This window comes from Scomber scombrus, chromosome 2, assembly GCF_963691925.1.
Source record: "Scomber scombrus chromosome 2, fScoSco1.1, whole genome shotgun sequence".
Lineage (NCBI taxonomy): Eukaryota > Metazoa > Chordata > Actinopteri > Scombriformes > Scombridae > Scomber > Scomber scombrus.
The window spans coordinates 30,664,217-30,681,227 of NC_084971.1; the positions used below are offsets into that span (position 1 = coordinate 30,664,217).

At 38.7% G+C, this 17,011-nt stretch overlaps 1 protein-coding gene across 2 annotated transcripts in view; it reads left to right on the forward strand.

Annotated features, from left to right (window-relative positions):
* Positions 1-5,466: 5,466 nt before the first annotated feature.
* Positions 5,467-17,011, forward strand: part of zgc:92360 (uncharacterized protein LOC436988 homolog) — a 32,146-nt gene continuing 20,601 nt past the window's right edge. The window contains exons 1-3 of one of the 2 annotated variants that reach the window (XM_062436428.1): positions 5,467-5,572; positions 7,991-8,121; positions 10,150-10,241. In XM_062436428.1, the coding sequence (XP_062292412.1) occupies positions 5,467-5,572; positions 7,991-8,121; positions 10,150-10,241 (329 nt within the window). The remainder of the gene's footprint in view (positions 5,573-7,990; positions 8,122-10,149; positions 10,242-17,011) is intronic. The other variant, XM_062436434.1, reaches the window with a different exon arrangement.

Below are 17,011 nucleotides of genomic sequence, written 5' to 3' on the forward strand. Positions count from 1 at the left end.
TCTTCTGTCCCTTTTTTGTGTCTATTAATCTCATCTCCATTTATCTTCTTTTCCCCAATGCAACTCTTACTTTTTGTCTTTTCTTATCTCCCATCCTGCCTCTCCCAGCCTCTTCACACATTCACAGACTGTCTATTCATGCACATTTAACTTCTATGAAGAATCACATTAAGTTTATAGTCCAGATAATGCATTTACGTGGCCTCGCAGTAATCCAAACTGCCCTATAAAGCCATATTGCATGATTTTCTTGATAAGTGATGTGGTTTACTGGCTGGAGGTACATGTGGTCATAGACGGGGAATGGCTCAAATATGCCCAAACATATTTCTAACATCTCCATTATGACTTTTAGGGTATGAGAGGAATCAAATCAAAGACAATCACATACAGCTATATGTATACCTGCCACAGTAATTGATCAGTCTCTAATCACTGTTACCCCCCTTAGTTACTGTTGCTGAACATGTTCAGTTTCTAAGTAGATTTTAGCCCTATCTTGCAAGCTTATTAAGCTTTTATACTCCTGTATAATTTGTTCTCAGGGTTCAAACCCAATGAGACTACATCACCACCCAAAGTGTAACTAATGACAACTAAAAGACTGTGTGTAGTTAATTTTGTTGCACTGGACTGCACTCTATTGTTGAATGTCATTTCCTCCTTGAAGGCTATATATGCAAGCTGCAGATGAAATGGCATGTGTGTTAATGAAGGCCAGTTTTTCAAAGCCTGTCTGATGTGCTTTCATTCTTGTCTTTGCCATTGATGTCTGTTGATACAGTTTCTGCTTAGTGGTGCAAGCCCCTGATTAATCCCAGTAGTGTAGTTGGATTTTCTGACCACTGTAATGTCATTTAGACTCGAGGGATGATAATGTCAGTCTGTGTCCATCTGCCTTGGTAACCCACTGTGATCCAGACTGAAGTATCTCAACTTTTAGATATGTAGATTGCCATGAAGACGTATTGTTCAGACATTCATGGTCACCTGAAGATGAATCCTACTGATTTTGGTCATTAAGATTGAAAAAAGCAGGTAAAAGTTTATAACTTGTCCTGTGAAATATCTTAATATGTATTGGATGGGTTGGCACAAATCGTTCTCAGATGATGGGTCCAAATAAAGTTGACTTGACTTTTCCTTTTCCTCTTATTTCTTGCCATGGAATTTGGTACACACAGCTATATCCCTTTCACGATGAATTGAAGTTTGTGGGGGGGTTCAAAATTATTAAGTTGTTCAATACTGTGACTTATAACCAAATACCTAACTACCTAACTAATGATAGCTTTAGCTGTTGTTTTAGTGCAGTAGTTTAGGTTTCTTGTTTATAGCATGCTATCATGCTTAATAAGGTGCATGTTAGCATTGTCATTGTGAGTACATTAGGATACTGGCATTAGCATTTAGCTCAAATCACCACTGTGCCTTTGTATAGCCTCACAGAGCTACGAGCATGCCTGTTGGACCTCACATCTTAATCTTTGTCAGACTTGATGTCAGAACTAAAGATTTAATTTCCATGAAAACTCTTCAACCATTAAGCACCAATCCAAAGGACTGATATAAACTTTGTTGGGCAACTCCTGCAGCTTAATTTATGACTATACATCACAGATATAGACTAGAGTCCAGACTCAAAGGCAGGCCATGATATGTCAGAAGAGCCAAGCAAGACACATACTAATGGCCTGGACTCGCTGCCATTTCGCCGCTGTCATACCCAGCGAGCTTCAAAATGCCACCAACTGCATGCATATAAATCATCAGAGAGAGAGACAGAGAAGAGATACAGTGTGCATGTTCATCTCCAAATGGCCTTTTACGAATAGAATAAAAAATATACAACCACATATTACACTGTCAGTTTTCTGTGATTTGATTTTAATTGTGCTACAAAGAGTGCGACTAATGTTGTCACCTTCAGCTTCAGGGATGAGCGGACTTCAGGGTCAATAAAACATTGAAATGATTAAAGAAAATAAATGAAAATAAATGAGTCAAAAGAATTTAAAGAGAGTCAACTGACGGGAAGATGGGAGAAAAATAAGTGAGTGAAGAAGAGAGGAGACAGAGGAGTCACACCATAGCAAGTTTAAATCCATTAGATTGTTTGGTCTGTAAAACTGTGAAACTACACATCCAGAGTGAGATAAAGGGATGCTCTCTCATCTTCTCTCTCTTTTTTAAACACACACACACACACACACACACACACACACACACACACACACACACACACAGACTTTAACCTCAATCAAATAGGTGTCACCAGTGCATGGCTTGACAGTTGTTAGTAATAATAATGACTTTATTTACGAGGCACTTTAAAAAAAAGAGAGTTAAAAGGTGTTGTACAAATATAAAAATAAAGTAATGAAAGTCACAGGGAAGGAATACAAAGTGTCAATTAACAGTGCAAGTATTATAGGGGTCATTTCAAACATGCATGTAAAAGCAAAAAAATGAACAAAGCAAACAGAAAAATAAATAAATAAGTAAAAATAAAAGCATCAGAATTAAAAGCGACTTTATACAAGTGTGTATTGAGGAGTGATTTAAAATGTGGCACTGATTCAGCATGCATGATATCGTCAGGCAGCGGGTCTGAGGACTCTTACCAGCCAATGCAGAGTAACCTTAAGGTTTTAGCTGCCACTTTGGAACAAATGACACAGTTTTGCCTAAAAATCTTCACATTAGCACATTTGGTCATAAGAGATGATGAGCTCAGATATATAAGGAGGTGCCAAACCAAAAAGGGCCTTAAAAGTATTATAAAATCAATTCTAAAAGACACAGGTAGCTGATGTAAAATGTTCACATTTTTGCAACCAGATAAGAGCTGAGCTGCTGCATTTTTTTATGAGCCAGAGGCACTGGAAAGACTTTAGGGAGAGACATGTGTACAGGGAGTTGCGATAGTGGTGATGAGATAAACGCATGAGCAACCTTAGTGTTCACATCCAAAGCCAAAATTGGCAGAGAGAAAAAAGATTTAGGGACCATGGGTAGGAGTGAATAGACAGCCACTGTCTCCTGGATTGGTGTTGACAAATGAGCTAGGTAACGGGGCATTAGCCTTTTGCTGTCACAGGGGAAATCTGGTGCTGCAAAATTACTTCAAACCCCGTTTTCTTTGCCGACTGCCACATCAGCCTGACTGCTATCTGTCTCACTTAGGTAACCAAATTGGTTAGTGAGCGTTTAGGTGGCGAGGGAAGTCACTTCAAAGAGTGTTTATTATACAGTATTTTCACACACATTGACATTTTCTTTGTGATGGGAAGACTACTGCACTGCTGATTACATATTAGGAGAATATGGCCCACTTCCCTCCCACCAGCTTGTGTAGCTTTCAAGCTTTAAACAACAAGGAGAGCAAGAGGGGGGTGATATTTGGTTTAAAAGAAGAAATATATATTTAGGTTATAAAAGTACAGAATTGACATCCACAACTGTACCAAATAGATCTAAACCCAGTCGTCATAATGGGTAGAAAAGTGGTGAACTGTTGCCACCTACTGGCCAAACATGCAACTACAAGCTGCATATTGACTGGGATGCAGTGTTAAAATACTCAATTTTACTCTCCTACATTCATTAAACAGCTACTTTTTAGGTTTTATAAAGAAAACATACACTTCGGCTGAAAACTATGTGGACAACCAAACATAAGTGACAACTGAGCATATAAAACCATTGTTTTGGGAAGGTTGCCCACAACAAGAAGTGACTGCAGTGAGGTTAACCACTGATGTTGTAAGGCCAGGATTATGGTCTATGTTCCAGTTCATCTGACAAGTGAAGGGTGGCGTTAAGGTCAGAGCTCTGTGCAGAACAGTCATGAACGTTCACACCAAACTGTGGGGGACAGTTTAGATCATGAGCGAAAGGGCTGTCATGTTCAAACAGGAAATGGTCAAACCCAAAATGTTGCTAAAAAAGCTGTAAGGACATTAAGCAATATTGTGTAAAAACAAATACAGTAAGCACATTGTGTAAAATGTAATTGCATGATTTAGCATCAAGATTCCCCTTAAATGGATCAAAGGGACCTAACATCATAGTGGAAGTATGAGATATCTACAGGAGTGTCCACTTACTTTGATTAGCCAAACAAATATTGTATTGTTATAGATTACACTACTTTATATAATAACACAGTCATATGACATATACTGTATAAAATATGATATAATATAACAGTAGCCTACCAAGGGCCATTTTTCTGTAGTAGTAGTAGTTTTTGATTGGCCTATTTTAAGTTATTCATCTGTCTGTACTTCTACTTAAATAATATTTTAAATTCAGGACTTCTAGTTGTAATGGATTATACTTTACAAAAATACATTTTTAGATTGCTACTTTAAGTAAAATGCTTTAAATACTTCTTACACCACCTCACTTAATCAATGTCTCCCCAATTTAACAGACCCTCATTCATCTTCTTAGTTTGATATGAATCTAAAACACATTGTCCAGTGGGGTAGTTACAGTAACATTAAATTGAGCTGATATAGGCATGATTACACATATTTCTATTTGACAGACATGACATGCTGCTACCTATAGTCATGCTTTTTGTTTATTTTATTGCTCCTGGTTTCCTTGGTGATCAATGAGTGGAGGTCTGGACGCCTACACTGCAGCATGACTCTTATAACATGTTGCAATGAGTCTGTCATGCAATGTGGGCATATACACACCACATCCTGCCATCATGACTTATTTTAAAGTAGTTAACCTTATCCTGAAATAGAAACCTATAACATCCCAATAATAAATGCATAGTTGTAATTAATAAACTGTAATACAGACGATGAAAAGTGATCATAAATCTTTCTGAAAGGTCAGCCAATTACTATTTAATAGACCCATTTGTATTATTAAGCACTCAAACATGCTCCTGACAGGTAAATGGTTGTCATCTGCATGCTGAACACTTGGCGCCGGTGCTACACGTAGAGTAACCCAAACTAGAATATGCGGAAAAGCAAGTTTGAACAACCTCTGCACTTCACTTCCTAGTGTAGGGTTTCATTTCCATTAACACACAGCCCGCCGCACACTGCGCACAGACAGTCCGAAACTGGTGCGTTTTGGCTCCAGACGTCGGCAGGACGCGCTGCACAGGCTTTACCTGAAAGGTGTGTGCGCTTTTTTTTGGATGCAGCAAAACGGGGACAGATAATGGACGTTTCAGTAAACCTTTAAGAGAAGATTTTGTCTTGATTTTCCTTCAAACCTTGGAGCTCTTCGCCTGTGCTGAGGACGCATACCTGTGCAGACTTGCCTGCAGCCCGTTAGATAGGACCGAAGTAGGGGAGTCGAGCCCGACGAGGAGACACACCTTGTTGGCCTGCTGTGGCTCGACAGGACTCTACACTCCACCCCTCTCTCTCTCTCCCTCTCTCCCTCCCTCTCTCTGTGTGTGTTTGGAAGGAAGGAAAAACCACTGAAATGTCGGCAAATGAGAGAGCAACTCGAGCACTGAGGGAGATCCTGCATAAACCTGGAAATGACACCTGTGCAGATTGTGGCGCACCAGGTAAGATGAAAGAAAAAAGTTTTAATGACGCTACATGTTTGATTCATGGAAAGGGTAAAGTCCGGCTTTCTGTGTGTGTGTGTGTGTCATTGCTGAAATGTGACTTGTACAGTAGTAGGCACGGATCATTTACCTGTTCCAGCATAGTAAAGTTCATCATTAAAACACATGTTCTTGTCCTAATCTGTTGTTAAATCATTCAACCATTACAAATCCCCAAAACGTCTCGCTTTGTAAAATATTCCTTACTCTAAGTTTAAATGTATCACAAGGTGAGTTTTTAGGCTCTCAGGAGGAGGAGGAGCTTTCTCAGAGCAATTGAAGGTACAGTAACAGTGAAGCATTTTAGTATTTAGTCTTGGTTTGTGATGTGGGGGCCCCAAGAGAAGAAACTTTCAGAGTCCAACAAGTCTTGACATGCTGAGTCCGGGGCTTGCACACACCCTCATCCTTTGCTTTTTTAGCTTAGCAGTCGGTGGACGTCCTGTGTATGCCCACTTGTTGAGATTTTAGGAGATTTAAAAACTGTATGACCATTGCATTTTAGTGCATCACATAAAAGAATCAGTAAATGCAGCCCTGAGGCCACCATATTGCTGTAGTTGAGCAATCCAGCAAAGATAATATCTATACCAGGCCCAACCTCTCCATGTTTTAAATCTTTATTTATCCAAGGAAGGCTGACTGACTGCTCAGTAAATATACCTTCTACTCCTGTCTGCCGAGGAGTTGTACTGCCAAGTTTAAGCCCTTCTCATCACACTGTGACATTATATTCCTGTAATGTCTTTTGTTCCTCCTGACTGGAGATTAAAGACAGACACTTTGGTGTCTTGGCATATGCATGTGTGGGCTGGTGCAGTTTTGTTCAGCTCTCTAGCTGGCATTGTGAAACGTTGACGCAGCAAAAATTAGGCATGAGAGAAAAGAAGCCAAGCATATTGTATTTTAATCTACCATACGGTTGGAAAATTAAAGAATGCTCTGTTCTCCTTGCTCAGATATCTGTGATCTGTGGTGTTAAAAGCGAGACAGTAGTGTCTCCTATTCTCTCTCTCTCACACATATAAGTTCTGTTTATGGCAAGCTGCAGAATGTGTGTCAGAAGATAAGGTATGTGTGGCTAAAGCAGAGAAAGCATTTCTAAAAGAGGAAAAAGAGATAAATAAACCTCAATGGGTTTTTTTTAGATTTATTTAAATAATGACCCAGTTGACATGCAGAAGTTTGAAACATGAAGCTTTGAATCTTCATATCAGGTGGAGAAAGGGAAAGTGACCTTACCCTAACCCAACAGTCTATATATGTCTGATACTTAAAAAGAGTGTTAGGGCACTTACACTCTACCAGTCCATAAGTCGATTGACATGAAATCAATGTGTAACTATTTTAATAACAGTTTGAGTATCTTCGATGCACTTATGTCCAAATCTGTTGGATTTAGCTCCTTAAATGTGATGATTTGATGCTTTTTGTGGTCATACGTTATTGTAAACCGAGTATCTTTTGGTTTTGGACTGTTCGGACAAAGTAAGACGTGAATATGTCCCATGTGACTCTGGGAAAATTAAAGAAGACATGTTCACTAGTTTTTGACGTGAGAATATAATTGGAAGATTAATTGATAATTAAAGTAATTGTTAGTTTGAGCCGTAGTTTTCATAGTAGGATAATAAGTGAATAATTGCAGTGGTTGACAGATGTCTCACAGTTCATTGTAAAAATCTTGGGCAGAAATGTTTTGTTAGTTTGTTTTCATGTCATAGTTGACTGAGTTTTTGATCAATATGAGTTTTATTATCATTAGACACTTTTGAGAATATGTATCAAAAAGCAAAAACATTGTCTGGGTCCAGCTCAAGTGTGAAGATCTGCTGCCTTATATCTGATATCATTGATTACATATTGTTTGTTTTTGACTGCTGGTTGGACAAAACTAGCAAATTGGAGACCTTGCTCTTATCTCCAGGAAACTGATTAGTGAAAATAGTAAAAACACATTTTTTTTCCCGAAGCATAACCAGCGTACTGTTATAATTTATCCAAAAATATTAATTTTAAAATATTTTTTTAGTGGAAAATGAATGGGGAGGCTCTTCGTCTTAGTAGATAAAATACTGCAGTACTTTTGACGGTCACATTTTCTTTTCTATTCTTTCAATTATGTAGACTAAGCTACTAATCAATTAGTCAAAAATCTAAATTAAATTAAAAATAATTGAAAGTTAAATCAATAAGGACAAAAATCATTAGCTACAGCCTTAGTTCAAAGCGTGCATGTCTTTTCTCTCTGGACTTTCTATTCATGAGGTAATCATTAAGCATCTCTCACTCTCAATCCCTTCATCTATCAATCCATCTCTCCTTGTCTCTTTATATCCACCACACTATCTCTCCTCATCCTCCATTTGTTCTCTCCATCCTTCCTCTCTGCAGATCCCATGTGGGGCTCCTGCTCCCTGGGTGTGTTCATCTGTCTGGCCTGCTCTGGGGTCCACCGAAACTTCCCCGACATCAGCAAGGTGAAGTCCCTGAGCCTGTCTCACTGGGAGGACCACGAGGTGGAGGTGAGACCAACAGTTCACTGTGTTAGCGCCCACACTTCATGAAGCAGTGGTGATGATATGAAAAAGCTGGTTGCCTGGTGAACGCTTTGTTGCTGCCACTCATCAAAAGTATTAATGTATATGTCACAAACTGGAAACTCTACACTGACTCATTGTGTTTTTGTTCTGAACAGTATGTCCTGAAAGCCTGAACGTAAATGGTGAATGGACTGCATTTATATAACAGCTTTCTAGTCTTCCCACCATTCAAAGTGCTTTACAATACATTTAACATTCATCAATTCACACACACATTTTTTCTTGTTGGCACATTTTTAGTTTAGTTTATTTTCAACATCTTAAAATAAGATCAAATAAACAGGCAGCAAAAATAAATATATAGAAATAAATGACAGCAACAATAATAATTCATATTTCATAGTATTTGTTTGGCTTATTAATACTAGCATGATATTCCTAATCTAATCTAAATAGATTAAAATGTATTATTATATGTTCTAGCTTTTTAGTAAATTAGGAATGTATACTATGTATATATATATATATATATATAGGGTTACACTTTAAGTCCCCTGTTTTGTTTGTTTTTTTAATTGTTTTTTTAATAACTTCAAATATGAGATTTATATATGAGCAGATACCCCCCCCCCCCCCCCCCCCCCCAACTACCCTGCACATACCTAAGTATAATACAAATCAGTAAATAAATAAGGATGAGACAAATAAATAAGATAAATTAATACGTGGGGAAAAAATGATGATAATAATATAGTAATAAATTAATAAATTAATTCATAAATAAATATATCTCACACGCCACTGGTATAACCATCAGGAGCAATTTTGGGGTTGAGTATCTTGCCCAAACACACTTACTTAAACTTTTTCAGAGACACACTACATTAAATACTTATTTGTATATAATTATGTCTTCATTTAGTAATACATAGTGAGTACATTACTCTAGTTCTAGAATGTTGTGACATCACACTTCTTGTTTGCTACAAATAATATTAAAGGATCCACTAAATGGTGACATAACACATTTAAAGCACAATCCATGGACTAAAAATATGTCAGGTTTAATGTCTATGTAATAGCTGCTCTCCATTGGTACTAATATGAGAAAAGATGCATTACGTTAGAAAGCCTCAATAGAAGAGAAACCATTAAGCCAAGTCTGTTTTATGACAGTATGAAATATGGTCAATATGATCCTGACACATGAGATTAATAAGTCATGAAATACTAAACAATTCTGAACTCATTTGTCCCTCATTCTGTTGCTTTATAAAGTTACACTCTTGTTGCAATGAAAGTTTTTATTCTCTTAAATGAAGTAGAGAGAAAACACAACAGTTTCTGACAGTTGGATGATTGATTTAATACGCTGATAGACATAAGACACCACAGATTGAGCCACTTTCTCTCTATTACTTCACAATATTTTACAGCTTAAAGAAACACACTGTAGATATGATTGTTTGGTCTTATCATTAACTGACCAAATAATCTTTAAATACCAAGTCAGTTTATTCCACTAGTCACTGAAAAATCTGAAAGAGTTGAAATGTTTTTGATACTTCATCATATGACTTCCCTCATAAAAGTGATTCATTTGCAACAGTGTATTATATTATTGGTCTGTTGGCTGATATTACTGCTGAGGTTGCAGTTTTTGTGTTTATGCCTTTATGGGAGAAATAAGTCAAGTGCAGATAAGCTATTGCATTGGAAAATCATATTGTTTTCCAATAATTTTCCAGTCTTTCTTGTGCAGACGATTCCAAGAAACCAAATGATTAACACCTTTAATTTTAAAAAAAAGATTCTGTTATCATCTTGGCTTTGTGATTTGTCGATTAATATTTATTCCACAAACTTTATTCTTCTGTTCTGTTGACCAAATGAAAAATTGTAACTTAACTCCTTAAATGACCTCTTCTCATTTCATGTGTGTGTGTGTGTGTGTGTGTGTGTGTGTGTGTGTGTGTGTGTGTGTGTGTGTGTGTGTGTGTGTTTTGATAGTTTATGGCTGAGAACGGTAATGAGATCATGAAGAGTAAATATGAGGCTGCTGTCCCAGTGTATTACTACAAACCAACTTACAGAGACTGCCAGTGAGTAACCATGGCAACACACATACACACACACACACACACATAAAAAAATCATACAAATATACAGAACGGTGATAAATTAAAGGAAACATTGTTACAGGTCTGAATGCTTGACCCCTGCAGTTATGCAGTGAGGGGATCTGGGGGCATTTTTCTGGCATGATTTGAGTCCAATTGCCCCCTTAAAGAGGAAGGGTCACTGCAATTCAATACAAAATTGTCCTTAGTGACGACCTTTTATCCTACGATGAAACATTTCTATCCTGATGGGAATGGTTCCATAGGGTACAAGGGGTCACTGAATGGTTTGAGGACTGTGAAAATGATGTGAATTATATGCTACGGCATTCGTAGTCACTAGATCTCAACCCAACTGAACACATACAGAAGATTTTGAGGGAAAACCTTTTGGAATAATGACGTTCATCCCTCCAGTAGAGTTCAGTCTCAAAGTTAAGGCTCATTGAAGCTGTTCTGGAGGCCTTACTGAGACACTTTGAGTTGTTTTTTCCTTTAATTCATCACCCATCTGTAACTCGTGTTTTCTTCTGTTACAATATGTCTATATTTTATATTCTGTCCTTGATTTGCATGTATTTACTGAGGAGTGGTCCTCAGTGTGTGATCATGTGAGTCCATGCAGGTGGTTTCCTGTTTATGTTAGTATGTGTGCATTCATGTGTGTGTTTTGCATGCATTAATTTAGATCTTTCAGTTTCTTGTTTTTTCCTGTGGCATTATTGCTTGGTAAAAACATCTATATATATTTCCAGATGTTTACCATCCTCAGTCTTCTAGATTATATTTAAGTGTGCAGCAGCGAAGGAGAAGCCACTCATAGTGATTCTCACATGCTAATAAAGACATGAAAACACTCTATTCATTCCTCTTATCACTTATACATTGACTCTGATCTGCATTTGTACTTCTTAAGTTTCAGTACATGATTTATAGGCTTTAAAATGTGCTTCAGGATTATGATAGACAGTCACAATCACATTCAATACATCTAAATAAATAATAGGTTCCACATATTCACACAGCAGAGCTTTTACAAAATTACTCTTTTACCTTTGAAGTTGGTGTTTTGCTCTCCAGACATCTCCAAACACCTGCTAGATTGAAAGCTCTGAACTTTTATACCCAGCAATTAGTAGAACCTGTATAACAGTAGTGCAGACACAGCCTTTAATCAGCCTTCAGTGTTACTTTTGAAATATTTTGATGAGAAATAGAGAAATATGAACTATTCAACCCATGTGGCAGCAGTCTGCAGAAACATTTTTGGCAGAGATTAATACGTCCTTGGATATGTCTCTATTTGGGAATCTCTGATTTCCTACAAGGCAGATTTGCTCAAGCTGGGTCAAGTTGCAGAGGGAGTGTCAGTGAAAAGTTTGCTGCTTCAATTCATTCCACAGATTATAAATGAGATTTAAGTCTGGGCTTTGACTCTGCCAGTCTAGAAGAAAGTCACAGTGATAGAAGAGATTATAACCTGATTATTCTTCTGATTATAGTGGTCATCATCATGTTTCATTATTAATGTTGTGTTTATTTCTTCAATTTAAGCCAAGCATTTGAGTGTTGAGTATTTCTCCTATCCCAACATAAATTGACATTCCAGTTAGATCTCAGACTGATGATTATTTTTTTGATAGTTTAATTTATTTACTTAGTTTTTTGATGATTCATCCAATCAATGAACTGTCATAAACAGTTAAGAGAGCCCAAGGCATGGCCCCAAACTATGTTTAATGAAGTGAATGAACAATAAGACAAAAAAAGAAGAAGAACAGCAGGATTGTTTTGGCACAACATGATTTTTATTCACATCCAATTTGAGGATCTTAAATGTTTCAGACTGTGAATTAAGTTTTAATTTCTTTGTTCTCGGCCTAAAAAAATGTATCTCATTAGAAATCTTAGCCTTCTCCACCTTGTCGTTTTTCTTCTAATTTCTGACAACTGTTGCTGTTTCTCTCCATCCTCTTCTTATGTTTTAAATGTCTCATGTTTCATATTTCCTGTAGTTAAGTCTCTGTGGAATTACATGAACTGATCAACACATCTTATAATAAAAACAACAGATCTGTGCACGCAAAGATAGATAAATATATTTTCCTATCATAAAATTATTGCCAGCATGGCTTTACATACACGTGCACAGATAGGACATCAAAGAGTGTGATGGAGTATAATGATGCTGTTTTCTGGATGGTCAACAGTGGTTAAAATGCTAAGTGATAGTTGTGCTCTGAGTGAAGATTTCATGGTAAACTGAGTAGCATTCCTCTGTTGAATTAATATACTTTTATCTTTAAAATGTAACACTGAATCTTCCCTTCTGTTTTGTATTTAGTTGTATTACTTCTAAATGAACCCTGAATGTGAGCTTTATGGCAGTATCAGTATCAGAGACTTTGCACCTCATAAAGACGTGATACTTTGAAACATTTCAGCAGGTCAATTAGAGTGGCTGTTAATTCATCAACAAACAACAGGCAGCATATTAAAATGTTATTTTATGACAGACACTAACCACTAGATAGCTCAATATAAAACATTCACATAGGGAACTAGGTTAGGAATAGGTTTTATAATGTTTACAATCCAAAACGGCTTACTCAGTCTGCTCTTTAGACATTTGGAGGACTAACTCTATATCATCTTTAGAAGTGCAGTTATGTTTAATTCAACACCAGCCAGCATAGTTTCTGAAACTATATCTGAAGTTTTCTTTTTCCTTTTTTTTTTCTTTTTCTCTCTCTATAGTGAGCTGTGAGTAGAGAGGCAGGCTGGCTGTCTCTTCACTGTGCCAGTGTGCATGACTGTGGCTGCACTAGACAGCTCACAGCCAGGAATGTGTGGAATTGTATGAATGTGAAGCAGGGGGATTTTTAAAGAAAAGAGAAGCCCTTCTCAAGTTGCATGAAACTAATTTACCATAAAAACCGGTGTACAAGACGCACCTTTAACACAATATCTTTTCATTTAAAAGTGGGGTGTGTTTTATACACCAGTGTGACCTATTCACCAGTAAAATACAGAGAGGTTGGATCTGCATATGATTATAGGTATTGTTGGAACTTGAGCTAATTCTACTTGCTAAATCATACGCTATGTGTTAGCTCAGTCTGTGCGTTCGTTAAATGAAAGGATAGGAGAAGATGAGCGGTCTCACAGGCTATTTTATTTAGCAGTAAATGAATAAAACATACAGAGCTCTGGGTCGAGATCTTCCTGTCCCTGATGAACAACAGTGTGTGTCAGTTCATGAAGTCTGACGGCTCTCCTTTCCCTGACCCCTTTTATACAAAAATACAATCAGATATAATGTGTGAGGTGCTGTCGTCTCCTGATTGGCTGTTGATCTGACTCCATCCTCCATCTTCTCACAGTCCAGGATATGTGATCTTCCTGTGACCTCCTTAAACAGGCGCAATAGTGACTTCCATGTGACCCCCTTCTTCTGGAACTACACAATCACCAGACCTCCTGTGGGGGTTTTATGGTTAGTTCTGCATTGTTTAACAAAGGATGGTCAGGGCTCTGACTGAATGTTTGACCCCGCTCTCCTGTTAATAATAAACCTTTAACCTATGCAAGTGGGACGTGTCAACATCCAGAATCTACCTATTTAATTACACTTCAGGGTAAACTGTCTTCATGCATTCTTATTACACAACAAGCTTACTGCTTTCAGATTGTTACACATAGGACCACATATTTATATGAAACAAACAACAAAGTAATTAATCCCCTTATGTGATATTTTAGCAGTGGCCAATTCATAGCATATATCTACAATTCCCCCTTTTGGTCTCATAAACATGAGACCACGAAACATATTCATATTTCATCCTCATCCTCAAACCGATATCCTTCCCCCGCCACCAACGCCATCACTTCCATCTCCAACTGTGGCATCTGGTAAGGAGGAGGAACCTTTCCTTCAATTGCGGTGACAATCAATCTGTTACACAAAGATCTTAGACAGGGAATACAACAACATCCACATAAAATCAACATTCCCATTACACTTACTAGGGACACTAATACAGACACAATCAATCCCCTCCATTTACCAAACCATGATTCCAAGATGCTTTCCAAAGGGTTATCGATGCCTGAGTGTTCATGCATTTCTGAGGATAAGGTTCTCAATCCTTCCAGAGCTCTGGTTACAGAGCCATCCGGTGCAGTGTTGTTTGGGATGAAAGTACAGCACTGATCTCCAAACATGGAGCAGACCCCTCCCTTTTCTGCTAATAACATGTCCAATGCCATTCTATTCTGTACTGTCATCAATGAGGTGGCTGCCAGCTGTTCTGAGAGACCTGCTACTGCATCCCGGGTCTTATTTGCCAAGCGAAGTACATTGTAATGGATGTAATTTATACGATCAACGTTCTTGTTTGGGGTAACTGGAAATAAGGCACTAATCAGGGGGAGATTCTCAAACCCTGCTGCTATTTGACTAGCCAATTTATATTCATTCGGTACTCCCCGGGGCACGCCAATGGCATCCACGTAGGTGGTTGAGCCTGAGGTGAGGTCAAATGCATCTCTACTCGTCCGTTTTTTGGTGAAACCACTACGACGTGGTCCCAGGAGGAGTAGTGGTAACCCTAAGCGGACCATTGCACAGGTTCCTGACCAGTCTGGTGGCAGGTACGTGTGCAAGGTCCTATCTCCACAATACCAAAACAAGTCTGCCCTGGCCCAAACCATTGTACTGGCATTCTGCCAGCCCGTCATGTTAATCATGGTTTTACACCAATCAGTAGAAATGTCTCCCATCCTGGTGGCGTTAGTCCTGGTGAAACAAGTATAGTTGTTAAGTTGTGGGGTGAATGTGGGTGGGATGGTAGAGTTCTTTACAGGTGGAAAGATAGCACTCAAAGTGGCACAATGAAGCGGGTTTTCCTGCATGGTCAGGGACATCATACACTGAAATCCTACAGGGTCAATTTCAGGATACAGTGGTGCTGGGGTAGTGAATAAGGTTGGTCTGGCCGAGGAACATGCAACACAATTGCTCATGTTCATCGAAGCTGCCGTAGCAGCTATCCAGTCCAACCACATATTCTTTTCCCCATAACCAGTAGCTAATTTAACAATGTCCTGCTTGGTCAATTTGCTATAATCAATTTGTACTACTCCCTTTCTCTGCCTGTGCTCTATTTCAGTGGCACTAGTAGATGTTTTGATGTTGCTTTCAGGTGGAGTAGGGAGAAGATTAACCTTAATTAAACCCACAGGATCTTTTCCTTGTAGGTCTACTCCTAAAACTATGTAAAACCTCTTTGGTGTTATGTAATTTTTAGTCATAAAGGGGTCGTCCCAAAGATTGTTAATGGTCAAAAGCAGTGGGTTCATGGACCTAGAATCACTGTGAAACTGACCTTTAATAAACTTAATCTTGCTGACCTTCCCCTTATCTTTAACAGCATACAATGTTGGCACCCAACGTGGCCCTGTAAATTGCCACACTAGATCCCACCCTCCACACCAGCTTCCCCCTGGGGTGAAGCTGTCGACACAGGCCTCATGTACCATATTGCTTCCACAGAGATATAAATCATACATTTTCCATCGTGCTTCATTCTTCCCGCATTCAATTACACTGCATAAATCGAATTGGAACGTCACATTGGTTCCTACCGTATAATCCAATTCTACCCCTCCGTACTTGCTCAGGCACCAATCCCCCGTTCCTTGGGCAGCTCTCTTGTTTCCGGGTTTCCCTTTTCCCTCTGTATTTCGATCCCCCATGGCTGATCCCCATAACAACACCAACATAATAACAATAATGCATGATATGATAGTAAACACTCCTAGCCACCACCACCTGTTGTGGTGTGGCTCCCCTGCTACAATATACATCTTAATACACTCTTCTGATTATTTTTAGCAAGCAAAACTGGCTCAGTTTGCTCAATTGGATTCTAGAAAAACTACTTTTCCGGAAGATTTTCAAACCTTCTCAACCTTATACCAGAATGTTGTCCTCAGGCTGCTGAAAAGAAGAATTCGTTATCAATGCTCCACTATACTCCTCCTTTGTCTTATCTGATCTAAAGTCCTGATTGGAGGGTCTGTGGCAGCACACTGGCTCCAGTGATACCAGCTGTCTCCCTTTCCTTGCAGCCTGAGTGCGTGCGATGTCCTTTCCACCACCTTGAATGGTCCTGTCCACCTTGGCTCTGACCACTTCCGCTTGATGACTTTCAGTAGGACCCAGTCTGTTGTAGGCGGGCTCTGCCTCTCGGGGTCCCCCTTTACAGCTCCAACCTGTTTCGAGAAAGCTGAAACCAAAGCTGTTAGTTGATCATAGTATGGCTTATACCTTACATGAACCCTTTCTCTATCTACCATCTGTACCCCTGCTCCAGGTCCGGGAAACTGTTGACCTGTTCTTAGCTCATAAGGGGTGAACCCTGTAATTGAATTAACTGAGCTTCTGATGGACATTAAGGCTAAGGGCAGAGCATCCACCCAGCTTAATTTAGTTTGAGCACACACTTTTCCTATTTTACCTTTAATGGACTGATTCATTCTTTCCACCTTTCCCTGTGATTGCGGATGGTATACTGCTCCAAACGCGTGTTTCAGTCCTAGCGCTGCTTCTACCTCCTGCAAATCTTTATTCTTAAAGTGTGTGCCGTTATCCGACCTGATTCTTTTTGGAAACCCATACGTCGGAATGTAGTGATTTATCAAAAATTTGATCACTGTTTTTGCGTCTTCCTTCTTTGCAGGCATAG